Raw genomic sequence first — 17,669 nt, forward strand, 5'->3', positions numbered from 1 at the left:
AATAACATGGACCATAAGCAAAGAGAGTGGTGTTACGTTTCCCAAAAAGCAGCACTGCCTCTCCATCTGGATGCCTGTGGCAGTTCACACTCACCCTGACAACACTCCCAGAACCAGGTTGAGCATGAAAAAGGAGCCGATGATGATGAGGGGGATGAAGTAGAGCCAGTTCCAGGTGTTCCCTGAGGCATCGTTAGCCTGCGGGAGAGAGAAAATCCACATTAAGACGTAAGATCACTTAATGACAATCAAATGTCAACCTTCCTCTCGCTCCAGTGCTCACCATCGCTCAATAACAGTGATGATCTCTTTAGCACGTCTTACGACAGCGGCTCTTTGCTTCAGCAGCAATAACCCTCCTAAATGACCCCACTAATTGTTTTTCTTTTTTTTTAGAGTAATGCTGAGGCCTGTTTCATATCAAACTGATGAAGGGGAATGATGGTCATAACTCTGGGTGGCTAATCTTTTCAGGCTGTCTCTCTCTCTCTCTCTCTCTCTTGCTATTGTCTGCATTTGCAGCACTAAGAAGCCCATTCCTCATGTCATCAGGGCATGCAGCACTCTTTAGACTACAGTGAAACTGGACATTGAGAGGCATAAAGGCTTCCACTGAAAACGCAGAATGCAGCCAAATGCTTGGAGAATGCCACTTAGGGCTAACACTTTGATGGCAGGGCCACTCGGGAGTCTCTATATATACAGTCTTATGTAAAAGTGTGGCCAACCCTGGTGGTCAAATCACATACAATTATGATCCTCTACTAATGGATCCAGTTTATTGTTTTACCCACGGGCATAATCTGACGTCCTCATAGCAGCGTTAACGGACATTATTGCCCAGCCAGCAGGACTAAGGATCATTCTCAGAAGGTAAATAAAGGAGTTGAGGTTCTGCAGTGTGGAGCTATTTTACAGTAGAACACAAAAACAGACCATAATATCTGACTCTTTATAAAACTATCACTGAAACGCTCTGTTTTACCAGCAGGAGAACCGCATGCCTTTCTCTGTTCTTAAACCAGCACTGAAGAGCCCATTCAGAACCAAGTGGAGGTTAACGCTAATGCTAATACACATACACACGCTATAGAAACCCAAATCACACACAGCACATTCACCCACTATAAACCAGTTATTACACACCAGTAGACCAACAACAGATTGTGTAGCAGAGTGTGTAGCACCACACACACACACAGGAAGTGATTAGACTGCAGTGTTATAAAGGAGCTGGGAGCTGATTGGTCAGGGAGGAGATTATAAGATATTAAACACTATAAAACAGTCATTTTAATAAAAGTCTCGACTACATTAAATCAGTCACTCCAGAATGTCTCATTATAGAAACTAAAAATAAATTTTTTTTTTAAAAAGTAAAATACATTCATTTAACCTGGGGTGCTTTAACAACATGGTAAAGACACAATGAAAATGGCAGTTGGTTGGAAAATTGGGGTGTAAAAAGGTGTGTTTGGTACAGCAAAACCACACTGATGTCATAAATGGACCTCAGGGACATAAAGTAGAAGACAAATGTAGGATATGGGCCCTTTATTGGATAGCAATGTTGAACAAGACATGAGTCTTGCTGATTTCTTGCGGAGCGTTTGCATCTTGCACAAAATTGCGAGGGGACTTTGGATGCTGCTGAATCAGCAGACATGAACACGTTACCACACACCATTTCTTACAACCTCTTTATTTCCCTGAACCCCCCTGTTTCTATAGAAACCAGTACACAGCATTTTCCACCCCCACCACCACCCAAAAAGCTTACTGTTGTCATTGTATCTATACTGCTGTGCATTCCCTCCACAGTTGAATTTATGGTAGAAGCACAGCTAAAGCAGTAAGCAATATGAACCCCAGTATTATGAACAGCCATGTATTAACACTTATTTATTACAGCCCAGTCTAATTCACTTGCCGCCCGCTGCATCTGAATTACAGAGGACAAGACAATCAGGTATCGAGGCAGACAACAGAAATATTTTACACCAAATCAAATCAGAGAGTCTGAAAGCGAAGCAGACCTCTGTGAGAACAATTCCGAGCCTAAATGTTTCGAATGCCTCTGGAATTAAACCGAGTGCGTGATCAATCATAAAAATCAGACGGGCTGCTGGCGACCTTAGACTTTCTCCTGTGGCCTGTTTTCATCAAAATATCTCAATTTTATGTGTCGAGGCAGAGCAAACCATTTCCAATCTAATCCAACCATGCCAGCAGAATTGACAGAGAAGTAAAATTCTGCAGCTGCAGGGACTGAGACGGGCGTAAAATACTGAGCCAATCAACCCCGTCACGCCAAATCCAGGTCAGCAGAAGTGGAATCTCAGAAGCCTTCAACCTGGAACTCTACACAGTGTAAATGTCTAACGGGTCTAATCAGAGGAGAATGATGCTCTCTTGCAGGACTACTAACTACTCTCTTGCAGGGGCTCTCACTGCACCCTGGGCCCCTCTACTACTACTACTACTACTCTCATGGATGTCATGAGGCTTGAAGAAGTGCTGAGTGCAGACCTCAGCTCGAGCACTCCTGAGCTCCAGATTAGTCATCAGTGCAGAGAACCCTCTTCTGCTTCCATTATAAGAGCATGTCAACTGGCCTCTGCAACTGGACTCCAGAGTCTATTAACCCTTAAAAACACTTGACCCTTGTTCAGCCTTCAGCAGACTAGCTGTGCATTTATGATGGACTTTCAGCTTTCAGAGTGAGGCACGATACAGGTGAGCCAACTGGAGCAGAGGTCATTTACATATATCGATCTTAAAGGTACAGTAACAGAAGTATTGTTTACTTTGAAAGGATGAAGAAAAGCTGGAAAGCTGCCATGTTAGAATGAATTATGACTTTAAAGCAGCATTATGTAGCATCTTTACCTTAAAATATCCATGTTAAAATCATATTGATGCTCCACTGACTTGTAATAGGGAGAATAGCATCTCTATCGTTGCTACTTCAGGCCCGGCACACCAAAACCTGTACTATGTAACTGCCCAAACATTATAGAGTAATATTACTAAGGTCCACATGATTCTTTTACTTTCAGTAACAGTTCTGTATCTCTCAGCTTGTATAGAAATGCATGAGTGAAGCCTGTCCTTTGGGGTAGTCTCAAAGTGCGAATTACACTTACTGACTGAAGGGGGAGCCCAGGAGCAAGAAATACAAATTCTTGCATAATGCTGCTTTAACACTTAACCCTTTAAGACCTCTCAGACTTACTTTTATTATTAACTCTTAATCACTCTGTAACAACTAGGTTTAAACAAAGGCTGTAAAAGAATTGGTACTGGTACCTTTTCGCTCCCAGGCTCCTCCTACAGTTGGGGAGTGCAATTTACTTTCCACCACTGCCGTAAATACAATTCACACTTTGAGCTCCCCCTTCTAGACAAGTGGCAGACGAGCATTTCTTCACAAGCTGAGAGATACAGAATTGGCATCTGTTGCAGAAGAAGCATATGGACTGAGATGGTAGAGTGATTTTACAGGATTTTACACGAATATGACTCAGTTCTAGAGAGAGGTATGGATGGAGCACCATCCATCATTCCAGAGAACACACTACCACTGGCACTGCTTTATATCCCTCTAGCCCACACCTGGCATTTGGCAGTCCTAATTTCTTCGGCAAAACTTCTCTACAGTGGGTAGATAAGCTGTGTGTGTATATGTATATGTATGTAGTAGCTGAATGCATTCATTAGAAGAAGTGTCCACAAACATCTGGACATGTAGTGCATCTACTCATGAGTGAGGTGAATCAGTAAGGGAGGCACTCAGGACGAGGATCGTTTTGACTTGCATACTCCTACACGCTTGTTAGAAGGTTAGAGACATACAGTCACATTTTCCTACATGATGAATCTCAGATGAGTCCTCAGGCTGGAGAGTCTCATGCTAATGTGCCATTTCTGGAACGGTAAGTACTCTATCAGTCAGAACAGAAACCACTCATTTCAGTCAGTTATTTGCAGTTACAGGTATGATTATAATGATTAGCCCCTTAACACAGAAAGGCTTATTACACACTAAGATGCATTATTCTGTAACTACAGGGACTTCTATACAAACTGGTTTGGCTATTATTTGGTAGCAGAAGATTGGCCTGCTGGTGGCCATAGGATTTTTAACAGGTCAGTATTTACTCTGACACACATGCTATATTCTATGTATAGCTTACATATCATGAAGAACACAGTTTCCTGCTTTAAGTAATAGTTTTATGTACTATGTACATGTTCTCTCACTTCTCAGTCTGTACACTCTATAAATGGAAGCTAAGGGTGTTAAGCACTAGCGTTTTTACCGGACCCAGCAGTGCTTGCTCTGAGAGTTGGGTACAGTTGGTGTTCGGGTCTAGGAGCAGTTCAGAGAAGTAATTTCTGGTCCTCCTAAAATAAGTGGTCCAAGGGTTCAGTTCATGCGGACTCCGGTGCTGTTATTCAACTCCTTCGATCTGCATGACTAAAAACCTTCTCCAATAAGAACAGCTTCTTGCTTGCAGGTGTTTCTGCAGGTTAAAATGCCATGACTGTTCTTCGCTGCTTCGCTGCTTGAGGGTTTGTATCCAAGAACAATATGGAAAAGAGATAAAGGGATGAATCTAGGTCCTGCCGTTTTGCAAAAATGCTGTAATTCTGGGTGTCCCTGATAGTACATAAAACTCAAGTCGGTTTCACAAGGGGACTTCAAAAGACTAGTAATACAAAGTAATGCTGAAAGTGTTAGCAGCAGAGGAAAAAAAACGGACACAAGCCTCTCCTAACCTAGCTTCAGAGTCAAGGAGATGGCCATCTGCAAGCCTCCATCAGTCATCATTCCCTCCATCTCAGACATACAGAATAGTATGAATGAAAGGCTCTGAATCATTCTACAGGAAATGGAAGCAGTGTTAAGAGCTGGAAGCCTGGGTCTCAAAGGAATAGCGCTGGAATGAGCTCTTCCCTATTCTCTGACCTCTAGTAGTACAGCTATGTAAACACTTTACCTGAGTTTGCTGTCTTCTTTCTGCATGGGAGGAAGACAGAAACTCTCTCTCCTATTCTTTTCTCCCTGCCTATTCTCTCTCTCTCTCTCTCTCTCTCTCTCTCTCTCAGTGTGTGTTTGCGAAAAATCAATGAGAAAGCCAGAAATAAAGCAGAGAAGAGAGACACTGAGATCAGCACAGAGCCTGTTTTCAAACAGTCATGGTGAGCTACATCTCTCCAGATGATTGAGTCACTCTACTATCCAGACATGTTAATAGATTTGATGTGTTCTTAATAAGCGATTTACCAATACCACTTTTTGCTTTTGATATTGATACCTGATCTTTGACTAACTGCAGATACTAAGATACTGATACCAACTCTACTTAACCCATCTGATTTATCCATCAGCCATAACATTAAAACCTCCTAGCTGGGCTTTGAGTGGATTACAGCGCTGACACTATGATCCAAGGATTGCTGGCTCAAATCCCGGGTCATGCTGCTTGCCATCAGCAGCCAGAGTCAGAGAGAGCACAATTGGCCTTACTCTTTTAGGGGTGGGTTGATGGAACTTCCTCCCCACATGAATCCTATTGTAATGTTGATCACCACAGGCGTCTGACATGTCCCTTTTCAGACTTCCCTTGATGCAGCATTGATAGGTAGCCAGCATACTCTAAGAAAATCACTGCTCCCCAGCTCAGATACAACAGCAAACAGATGCCTGTGGTGACCAACATCACAGCAGGAGTCATGTTGCTTGCAATCAGCAGCCGCAGTCAGAGAGAGCACAATTGGCCTTACTCTTTTAGGGGTTGGTTAATGGCACCTCCTCCCCAAATGACTCCGCCTAGAGGTGTCTGTTTGCTGGTTGTATCTGAGCTGGGGAGCAGTGCTTTTCTCAGAGCGTGCTGGCTACCTATCGATGCTGCAACAGGGGCAGTTTGAAAAGGGACATGTTGGTGGAGATATGCTAGTCTTCATGCTCTTAATGTTCGGGGCACTGCAACTGAAAGGGGGAGTTCAAATGAACGAGGATTAGGTAACTGGCATTCCAAATTGGGTAGAAAATTCTATCAAATTAGAAATTAATTATACATACAAAAAAAATTGCTACCCACTATTTTGTAGGTCTCTCTCATGCCACCAAAACAGCTCTGAGGGGCTCCTCAAAAAATATCCAGCATTACCTTTTTCAGCAACTTATGCTGAAGTAGCTTTTCGGATGAATCGGACAAGATGGGTTAGCCTTCACTCTCCACACACATCAGTGATCCTTGCATGCCCATGACCATGTTATCACTTCACTGGTTGTCCTCCCTTGAAGCACGTTTTGTGGTCCAACCACTGCATACCCGGTATGAACTGCATGATGTTTTGTAGATGTTCTGACCCAGTTGCCTAACCATAGCAATCTGGCCTTTGTCAAAGTGGCTCAGATTCCTATGCTTGACTGTTTTTCTACTTTTTCCACATGACTTTCAAGAACTGACTGTTTACTTGCTGCCTAATATATCCTACATAACCTCTTGACTGGTGCCACTGTAACCAGATGTAACCATGTTACTTACTTCACCTGTCAGTAATGTTCATTGTGTCCATTGCGTTTCCATTTTTTTTTTTTTTTACTTTATTCAAAATACTGGCTACAGATTCTGGAGCAGGTACACTATGTGTTCAAATGTTTGTGGACACCCCTTCTAATGAATGCATGCAGCTACTTTACGTTGCACAAATTGCTGAAATAAAAGTGGAAATGCACACACACACACAGCTTGTCTAGTCCCTGGAGAGAAGTACTGCCAATTGAATAGGACTCTCTCTGGAGCAGATCAACATAAACCTGTTGGCACCATGCCTAATGCCAAGCATGGGCTAGAGGGGTATAAAGCATTGAGCTGTGGAGCAGTGGAACTGTGTTCTGGTTGGTGCTACATCCAATACTTTTAGGATGAGTTGGGGAGTTGAGGATAAGCTGGGCTGGTGGTCATCATCCAACATCCTGACCTCACTATGTGTTTCATTCAGTCCCATTGTCACAGGTCTATCAAATCAAGCACCTCGCCATGCAGTCTGCCTTTACAAACTTTAGTGTAAGAACGGGTGGTTCTAAAAAGCTTACTGAATTCCAGCATGATTCTGTATGTAATAGAACCCACTATTACAATAAGTCAGCTGGTAGAATTTCTTTCCTCCTGGATATTCCACAACCATTCCCAGCATTGCGCTGTAGAGCAGTGGAACTGTGGTCCCTGGAATGATGGTGGTGTTTCATAATGAGTTAGGGGGGGGGGGGGGTCATCATCAAACATCTTGACCTCAAAAATGCTCCAAAACCCTTTTTTGGACAGTAGAGACAGTTACTCTAACAAAGGCAGGATCAACTCTTGATACCATTGATTCCTGAAGAAACACTGAATAAGCAGGTGTCCCAATATTTCTTCCAATATAGTATGTTTTACTACTGCTTTTCTCAAGCATAAATTAATCCCAGATAGCAAACACTTACATGATATAATCGCTTCAATTGCTTGGCAAATTTTTATTGCCAAGAAGATTTGCTGCTCAATTTAAAAATACAACATAGATTCTTTACTGAAATAGCAATCAAGTCCCAGTCATGTTTGCTGAAAGTGACTGCAGGTTTATTTTGCTATGAATATTTCAGTGGCATTGTGTAATTCAAGTCATCATCTACTTTCCATTTATGCCTATTATCTCCCATTAACATTGATTACTGAGACACAGCCTTTATTGCATAACTAATGTAATGGATACCTCACTTGATTTAAGGTTGCTGACTACCGATGAGGTTTGTGGTTTCATCTAAAGAGGACTATTCTGTCACTAAGAGAATAAGAGCACAGAAAAGAAAGCCGAGAATATTAAACATAGGGCTTTGCTACAGAAAAATAGCACCCGAAGCTATTCGGCTTCCAAGCTTTTGTTTTCGCTTTCAGCAAACAATTGTTCTGCGCCCGTAGAAGACCTAAGACGTCTAGACTTTATTGAAACTCTCGTCTCGAAGCTCTCTTCTAAATGAGTGGAAAAGCACCTGGGAACCATTAAAGCCAGCTGAGAGCTACATCTCATCTTCACCAGACAGCAGCGGTGGAAAACGAGCACACAAAAACCGAGAGGATGCTGTTCTTCATCTTTTCCATTGACCAAAAGTTCGAGTGTACAAGCAAAGCGAATTATCTCTGGGAGTGTCAAGGTCTGGCTGGCATTCTGCAGGAGCATTCATCCTCTATTAGGCCTCCTCCCTGCTGCTCTACATCCTATTCTTCTTCATCAAGCTCCCCAGGGGCCTGCAGCACCAGCCCGTACCGCAACACTTACGGGAGATGCCAGTTCAGAGAAGGAGAGGAGGGGAGGAAATGTGTTTGGGAGGACAGTTCTATGCCAGTAGCAATTTGAGGTTAGTGCTGCTTCCTGTTCTGTGTGTGACTACAGAGAATACAGCAGTGGTTGGGTCATTATATAATATGTGGACAACAATTTGTTGACACCTGTTTGAGGGGCTTATTCATTTTTACCCAACCTTATTTCATTTTCCCAACCTTTCTTTTTCCTGTAAAATCAAATAGGCCAGTTTTCAAAGACTCTCAATATCTATATCAGCCTATAGCCAAACTGCTGAAGAGGCAGAGGTACTAGAACAGTATAATTCACATGCAAATGTTTAAAGGGTTAAATAACAGCCTTAAACAGCGTCCTGTATGTGCCTCCAAAGCCAGTGACAACCAAAATAAGCAAAACACCCTTTCAGGCTGTGAAACAGAGCTTTAAACTGCTTCAGGAATTGAATCTAGTTTTCAGAACCGCGGACAGAGACCATAAGGCTGTAGTAAGATTTGAAGAGCTGCTTAGGAATAGAGACATCGGTAATCTGCGAGTAATGGGATGTGAGGCACGCTGGAAATGTGGTGGGGATGGCATTAGAGACAACAGGGACTGCTGAGGTGAGGACAGAATTTTCTTGTCATGCAGCTCTCTAATAAGAAATGTATGACGTTCTTTATTTACTCCAGCTACTGGCCAGTCTCTCAATAGTCTAAATAACACGCCAGTCAAGCCTTGGCCCCTTTACATGAATCTAAACTCAATCCATCCCTGTTCCCTGTGGGTCAATTTTTAAACGGTTAATGAGCGATTGATCGATACAGCAATCAGTCCAACAATGCAGCATGCCAGCAGGATGGGTCACAGTACACCACTGTGGCCCTCATATCAGCTTAGAGACTCAGCTGCTCCATATGAACACTGCTACACACAATGCTGGCTCCATGGAAATGCTAAAAAGCACATTTACAGAGATAAGCTGATGTCACACTTTCCCTCTTGCTCCCTGTAGAAACGGACACAGTATATATTCAAGAGTAGGAACGGTATCCTGTCAAGTAATATGTGGTTTCTGCCTCACGAAAACCTTGTATCTCCAAAAATATATGATGAATGGACCAATAAAAATGCTCCAAAGACCTGTGGCAATGGGACATTTTGGGTTTTTGTGACAGTGATGAGACAGTATATACACTATATGGGCAAAGGCATTGGGGCACCTACACATCACACCTACAGGAGCTTTTATAACATCCTATTCTAAATCCACACACATTGATATGGAGCTGGTCCCCCTTTGCAGCTCTAACAGCAGGTTTGGAGCTCTGCAGTTATTGAGTCAGCAGAGCATTGGAGGCTTTTTATGCACTCTGTGAACCCGCTCTGTAACTTTACTTGGAGTTGCTGTGGTTCCATAAATGTTTCTACTCATGGTTGATGGTGGAATATTCTGGAGGGAAGAAATTTTACCATCTGGCTTGTTGCAATGGGGGCATTCGATTAAATACAGAAAGTCTTTAGAGCTCTTTAGACTTACCCATTCTTTCAGTAATGCGTGTAAAGGCAGACTGCATGGCTAGCTGCTTGACTGCAGCTGAAACAGTGACTGACTGACTGAAACTAGCGCTAGATTAGGCATGGTGCCAACAGGTTCATGTTTATCTGCTCCAGAGAGTCCTTTCTATTGCCAGTGTACACTGTACAGTGACAAATACGTGCACCTTTACCTTTACCTTTATCTATATGTCCAGCTGTCCACAAACATCTAGACAAATACAGTACGCTGCTTGGTTTGGCACAAGTTACCATATTTAGATGCAAGTTAACCATGATATAAAACAATGATGCATTAAATCACAATCAGTAATTAGGATTTCTACAAGTCCCGAGACAAGCAATTTGTGACCTGCATATTAAGGCATTAGTCATTAGACTTCTTCAGTAACCCTTATAAGCGAGCTCCAGCTCCATTCCAGCTCAGCTCCATTAGAAAAGAGAGAATGAAGAATTCAGGTTCAGCACATCATTCTCCGCAGAGAGCCTGCTGATGTCAAACAGATATTTCTGTTTTTCAGCTAAGACAACACACCAAGGGGAATTAATTAGGAAGAGAGGGAGGGAGAGGAGGCAGCACATACGCTCACAATCTCTCTACAGGACCGTATGAGAACCAGCATAATTGCAGAATTACAGCACCCTTGACTTGGCTGTGGGTTGGCAGCAGGAGCCATTTCCTGAAGCTGATTCTATTGTTCACAGCATCCTGTTTCTCTCTCTCTCTCTCTCTCTCTCTCTCTCTCTCTCTCTCTCACTCACACTCTCTCTCCTGAGGTCAAACAGCTGACAGTAAAGTAGTGGAGGGCTGTGCTGGGCACGTTATGTCCCTGCCTAAGGTCTGGCTGTGTAGATGAGATAATAGAAGACCACTAACAGGCTCCCCAGATCCTTCTCTTAACCAGGCTATCAGGTTAGCCAGTAGACCTAGCTTGCTATTACCTAACCAGATTTACAGGTTGCGTGCAGTTCTGAACACTTCTGAAAATGTGATGGAACATATGGTATTTATTATTGATGAGTTCTCTGACTTCAAATGAGATATTAATGATGAAGGCAAATAAAAGATATACTTTAATGTCTGAAAGTTCATGTGGTAATTAAGAGATGCTGAGGGTACGGTTACGTAGAGAATGAAATCGGTTACAAATAAAAATATATATAAATTAATATTAAAAGTAAACGCTTCAACAAATAATCGAATTAATCAATTATTTAATTATCTACATATGATACAATTATACACATATTTCTGACTTCATTTATTTTGCTTTTGCATTGATATCCATGTGTTTGTTTTATTTAATGCTGTTTTCTTTCTTTTTTTAGCATATAAAAATTTTATTTATGCATTTATTTATTTATTTATTTGATGAGGTGACAAAGTGGCATGCACTTTCTGACTGATATCAGTTTATTTATGATTGATATTTACTTTTTTTAAGCATTTTTCTGTTTTTGTTTAATTATTCTTTTCTTTTTTATACTTTTATTTCTGTATGTTTTTATTTGATGAGGTGATGGTTGTGTTTACTACACTCACAATCTGTCTTAATACATTTATTTCTGCATTTATATATAAATTATTTATTTATTTGATGAGCTTTATTAAATTTAAAATTAAAAACTATTTTTATTAAAGTTAATTAATACAATATTTTTTTAAATACATCCGAAAATTACATACTTATTATTGGCGTATTTCACTTGAATTGTTTTTGTACTGGTATCAGTGTATTTTTATTTTAAATGTATATTTTATTTGCACTTTGCATTGTTTTTTGTAATAATATTTCTTAAGTTTTAATTTTATTTATTTAGTTTTATTTAAAAACATATTTGATTTTTTTAAGACACAAAAAATAACCTTTTAAGAATCTTCTATGTGCTAAGATACTTTTAGGAAGCCCAGTCCTGATTGAAAATAAACTAGTCTTCAAAAACAAGTTGGTCTGCATGTGTGTGTGTGTGTGTGTGTGTGTGTGTATATATGTGTAAAATGAATGAAAGTGAATAGTATTATTCACATCACGTCAAGCAAACTGCTGACACTCCAGCTAATTCCTTTCATTGTCAGTAACCTTCCCATTGACTGTCTGGCTGTTGTGTAATAAAGTGAGAGTCTAGTGAGAATGGGACACTAGAGAAATCCAGGCATTTAGAAAGCTCAGTAAACCTGCTGATTGTGTGCTAGTGGTTCATTTCCTCCTGTCTAGCACAGAAATATTGTGTTTTCCTATTCCAGAATTCCCACTTCCACTTCTACTCTACTGCTAAGCCCCACTACTAACTCTTACAGATGGATTGAGAGTGTGGTGATCATGACAGGAGGGGCACCTGGAGAGAAGCTGGCATCAACTGCCCTTTATGAAAGTGGACCACCCACACTCTCCCCAGGAGGAAATGCACTGGGCTATTTTGGGTTACGTATGCAACTATAAAGGTTAGCTCTAAAAAAATATGCATCATGTGTCAACAGCAAATGTGTGGAGAGATTAAAGGAGTGCAGCAGAGGCCACTGCTGGGCTTATTACTGCAACTTTGAAACCCAGAGCCAACATGTGATGCTTTCTGTGGATTTGTTGGCTGGATTAACAGGGCCTAAACAATGTCAAATCAAAAAGATTGAGGTTCACCTCTAGATGAACCTCAATGGAGGGTCTTTTCAACAACCATATTTTATGCAACAATATGAAGAACATAGAGGTTCTATGTCAAGGGAATATTTTCGTAGAACTATCCAGCCCAGCCAAGAACAAGTTAGGAATGTTTATTTTTCAAAGTGCAGCAACTTCACATGGCAGCCTGGGTAATATATCTTGTACTTTATATATAAAAGCAAATACACACTGGGTTTTATATTATACGGAAAATTCACAGCATCCAGGGACTCTCTCAGGCCTCTTCCATTAGTTACATGGAATGGACTCATATTCCAGTAGCCCTCAAGGAAACACCATAACAATAGCTGGCACCTCCTCCCTATCATTCAGACCATGCACACAACCAGGAGGAGCAGATGTCTAGCAGAGATTGAACAAACATTTCAATCTGTGTGATCTACACAGACTAAAACAGCAGGCCAGATTTGCCTGACCAGTGCACAACAGTGGGACACATAGGGCTGTTTTTTAACCCTGCACCAAGCCTAATCCCCAGTGGGAGTCCTGAGGGCATTCTGAACTCCAGATTAAAAAAATACCATGTATGTCATTCATGCACACTTCTTTGGCCCCTTATTCAGTACTAATATCATATTTGCTGCATTTTTAATTACTAAAGTTAACGTCTGAGTTATGTAACAGTAAAACACCCAGTGTTTTTTTCCAGTCACTCCTTCAGTAAGGAAAGCTGCCTTTTCAATTGGTTAGGCGTTCAGTTCAGCTCCTAAGGGCCTAACCAATGGGAGAGCTCACTTGACTGAATCTGTCTAAATACAATTGGAGCAAATAGCCTGATTGGATTTTCATGTGTTTTCCAAATAACATAGTTTTGATGTCCAGTGGGTGGGGACCAATTTCCAGAAAAAAAAAGAAAACCATTCTGGACCTTCTGTAAGTCCTTGATATGTCACTGACAGTGAATACAACTGGTAGCCTAACCAGGTTTCAGTCAGTTGTTAGAGTGGAACAGCAGGTCAAAGTCGGCTTTCCTTTCTGAAGGAGTGTCTGTAAAACCTGTACCACACTGTATGATGGCAATGAATACATTCAGCAATACTTTTTGTAGAGTTCTGGAGTTGGGGATGAGGTGGGGTGGTGATCATCCAACATCCTGGCCTCACTAACATTCTCTAAGTCTTTACAGTAGTGCTTCGAAATCTAGTTGAAAGCCCTGGACAGTAGAGACAATCACTCCAACAAAAGCCTTGATTAAGCCTTGATTAAGAAAGAAACAATGAATGAGCAGGTATCCCAAAAATATTGTCCAAATAGTGTATTTCACAAGCTTCAGATAAAAATGATTAATTATATATAAAAAATATCTTTTAAAAAGCTTTATATATAGAATGACCAAACAAATTATATGTATTAGTGTTAGCTTAGTGCTAGAAATCAGAATTCCTAAAGGGTACTAGCAAAGGTCAGTATTATCATATAGGTGTTTTTTCTTAATTTCTTGACATTTACAGCTACATGTAATCTGATTAGTGATATCAGCGAATGCTTGGTTAAAACTGGCCTCCATTACTTTTGATCAAAATTATTCATTTTGTAGGAAAATGTGTATGTCTTAATTCATCCAAGCACCCAGAAAACATCTCTGATTGATTAGGTTCCTCTACACCTATAAGAAAAAAAAATCACTGCCAAAGTGATCAGTGAAGATTTACACCAATGAGATGAATTATTAAGACCATCTAACAAATATGCTATTGGTCCTCCTAAAACACTTCTAACCCACACAGGCATGGACTCCACAAGACCTCTGAAAGTACCCTATGGAATCTGGCACCAAGTCATTGGCAGCAGATCCTTTTTTAGCCCACATCTGGAATTTAAAGGACAGGGTAACACCCTGAACTCTTCATCATGTTCCTCAAACCACTCCTGAACAATGTGTGCAGCATAGCAAGACACATTATCCTGCTTAAGGAGGCCACTGCCATTCGGGAATATTATGTCCACAAAGGGAGAAGCCTTGTGGGATGTCCACCTGATAATTTTTCCATAACTGTTTGGCATCTGCTCATTTTTCCAACCAGCATTTTGCTTAATGCAGAATATGGCCCAGATCTCATAACAGGCCACTTCTGTAAGTGGTCATAATGTTTTGGTAGTCATGGTAGTTCAGTTCAGACATATTCTTCAAACGAATTACTAATTACAAAAGGAAGCCTCCATTGCAGAGTTCTTTCAAGAGCAGTTCTTCTACGATTCTTCAAAGAACCCAATTTGGCCTCTTTATTTTGAAGTGTGAGTGAATTTCTACCCGTATTCAGTTTTCCAACTACCATCCTCTGACATGACGCTACAGTCAGACACTGGATACAACAGGGCAGACCGTTTAATCACTAAACATCAGATGGGGCATCACGTTACCATATGGGAGCCGTGTAAATGATAACAGATAAGGCTTCCTGGCAGGCCGCACACATCTCCATATCCAGCTCATTTTATTCCAGCTCATAACCTATCAGCAGCTGTTGCCTGGGAATGACGGACAGAGGGAAGGACGAGAAGAACGAGAGGGCTTTAATGACAGGAAATGAGACATGTGGGCCCACTCTCTTTCCCCACGTCTCCATCAAACCCATCGTGCATTAGACCCCCTGACACCTCCCGAAAGGACCCTGTGCCCGATTACCTGACCATCAGACCTCCAGACACACAAGCAGCATGATGGATTACACAGCAGTCATAGATGGCTCTCCTGCAGAGCGGGGCTAAATTTTGCAGTAATAGCCTCCGATGACAATGTGATTAATCATGATATTTTTGGCACAGATGGGAGGAAGGAGCAGCGCTGCGTAATTAAGGCGGCAGAAACAGAGATTATTCATGGTGGTGTGAGACGGCCAAACCCGAACACTCTGGAGTCGCGGATCTAAAAACGGGTCGCTTCTACAAGCGTCGGCTGCCGTGGCACCGGCCATAAGGCCAGCCACGATCTCAGTGAGTAAATCTTCTGGACTGATGTCAACACAAGCACAATATCCCCAGGTTACATCATGGTGCTTTGGCAAGGTGGAGACCTTGAATGCTCAAAGTCAGTGTATAGACAGAATCACTGTATGGACAATAGTATTGGGACACCTTCTCGTTTGTTGTTTCTTCCTAAATCAAGGGTATTTTGTTGGAGTAACTGTCTCTAGGCTTTCTACTACATTTTAAAGCAATGTTGTGAGGATTTGATTTGGGGCCTTTATTTCCCTCTAGTCCACATCTGGCATTAGGCCAGTAGGCTACACAAGCTGTGTGCTAAAATGTCCACTCACTCAAGGATGTGCATTCCTTGCTCACCTCCGATAAAATTGGTGTTCATGATTCCACCAATAGAAGGTGGAAAAAACAGCATTGGAAGATTGTAAGGCAAAAACCACTGCTAACCCAGGGTAAACTTGTTTCCCATTTGCCAAAAAAAACAACACCTTGATGACCACCTTCTGATTAGTGAAACTTTTTGGAGGATATGGGTCCCTTTATATCTGACGTAAAGCTAACACAGCATTCTACAATAAGAACATTATGTATCTACTGTCAAACATGGTGGAGGTAGTGTGATGGCATAGGTTTGCCTTTCTCCTTCAGTGTCTAGGCATCTTGTCATAATTTATGGAACGATTAATTCTGCTTCCTATTAGAGAATTGTAATGAAGAATGTCCATCAGTTCATGATCTAAAACCCAGGTGCAAATGGGTTTTACAGCAATACAACAACCTAAGGGCGTTTTCACACTTGTCCCGAATATGTGATACCAAGCCCAACTATGGGCTCATTTGGAGGAGGGGCTCCTTATCACTCATTAATTCATACAATCCGTGGATCAATTGAGCAATTTCGAATATCGTCTTTCAGCAAGCATTTTTGTAAACTGGTAAGACCCAGATTTAGCTGTTTATCATGTTCCTTTATTCTTCTTGGATACAAACCCTCAAGCAGCAAAGAGCATCACTCTCTGGAGTCACAGCATTTGCAGGAAAACCTGCAAACAAGGAGCTGTTCTCGTAGGAGAGGTTTTTGGAACCACATGCAGCACTGGGAGCAGATAGCTACATCAGAGTACACTAGAAGCGAATCCCAGACCACAGATTTCAGGCGGACCAGAGGTCGGTGCTGTGGACAGCTTCCCTAAAGCAGCTGACCAAACTCACGGAGCAAGCAAACTTGGGTCTGGACAAAAGCACTAATGTGAAAACGCCCAAAAGCACAAGAGCAAGTCCACCATTGAATGGCTCAAAGGAAACACACTAAAGGCTTTGGAGTAGACTTGAATGGCATTGAGAAGCTATGACAGTACTTTAAACTGGCAGTTCGACAGCCTTCCAATGCGGCTGAATTAAAGCGATTCTGCAAAGTCCTTCAGAGTGATGTGAGTGATCTTTACTTACACAAATAGTTTTTTAAGATCACGAGCACCTCACACTGCAGCAGGGTGCTAGGAGCCGTGCTTGATAGCTCTGAGCAAAAAAAAGAGGCTTATCATAACCCAGCAGCAGGATGCAGCAGATTGGCATATGCTGCTCCCCAGCATGCCTCCCTGCCAAGAAGAAGATAGAGCCTTCTAAGATACCAGCTCTAGAGCCTCATGCGAGTCTGCTCTTGGGTACATTTGTTTTATTGGCCACTTTGGCACAGAACACTGACTCGTGGCAGCAACTGCGAACAAAAATCTGCGCACATCATGTTCATAGTCCACTTAGCTTTGGATCAGGGCCCACAAAGAAGAGAACGCTATTCGGTCATTAAGGATAGAAACCATGAACTTCTGTTTTCTGCCCAAGGCAAGGTAGGTGCAGTATGGCAGGTCATGAGAAATTTCAAAGCAATGAGGAAAAAACTACTGTTTGCAGTATTTCAAAAACCAAAAGTCACCAAAAATCACCACACACTTGTTCCTCCGGCAAGACCACTACCACCAAGAACATGCGGAACAGAAGCAGGGCTGATAATGCTGTTGAACTCCCAGTAGGTAAACAGTGATTCAGCAGTGTTACAGAGAAAGCTAATACGAAGGCAGTGATCCAGTACAGGACTACCTTGCACTACCAAGGGAAAAGGGAAATGGTGATATTTCTGTGGTAATAGCATTAGCAATGCGCTAATGCAGTGACATCAGCCAT

General features: G+C 41.7%; 1 protein-coding gene across 6 annotated transcripts in view; it reads right to left on the reverse strand.

Annotated features, from left to right (window-relative positions):
* cacna1ba (calcium channel, voltage-dependent, N type, alpha 1B subunit, a) overlaps positions 1-17,669 on the reverse strand; it is a 158,870-nt gene that overhangs the window by 85,532 nt on the left and 55,669 nt on the right. For all 6 annotated transcript variants that reach the window (XM_072664581.1, XM_072664583.1, XM_072664580.1 and 3 more), the window contains exon 7: positions 95-198. In XM_072664581.1, coding sequence (XP_072520682.1) covers positions 95-198 — 104 coding nt within the window. The remainder of the gene's footprint in view (positions 1-94; positions 199-17,669) is intronic.

This window comes from Salminus brasiliensis, chromosome 20, assembly GCF_030463535.1.
Source record: "Salminus brasiliensis chromosome 20, fSalBra1.hap2, whole genome shotgun sequence".
NCBI lineage: Eukaryota > Metazoa > Chordata > Actinopteri > Characiformes > Bryconidae > Salminus > Salminus brasiliensis.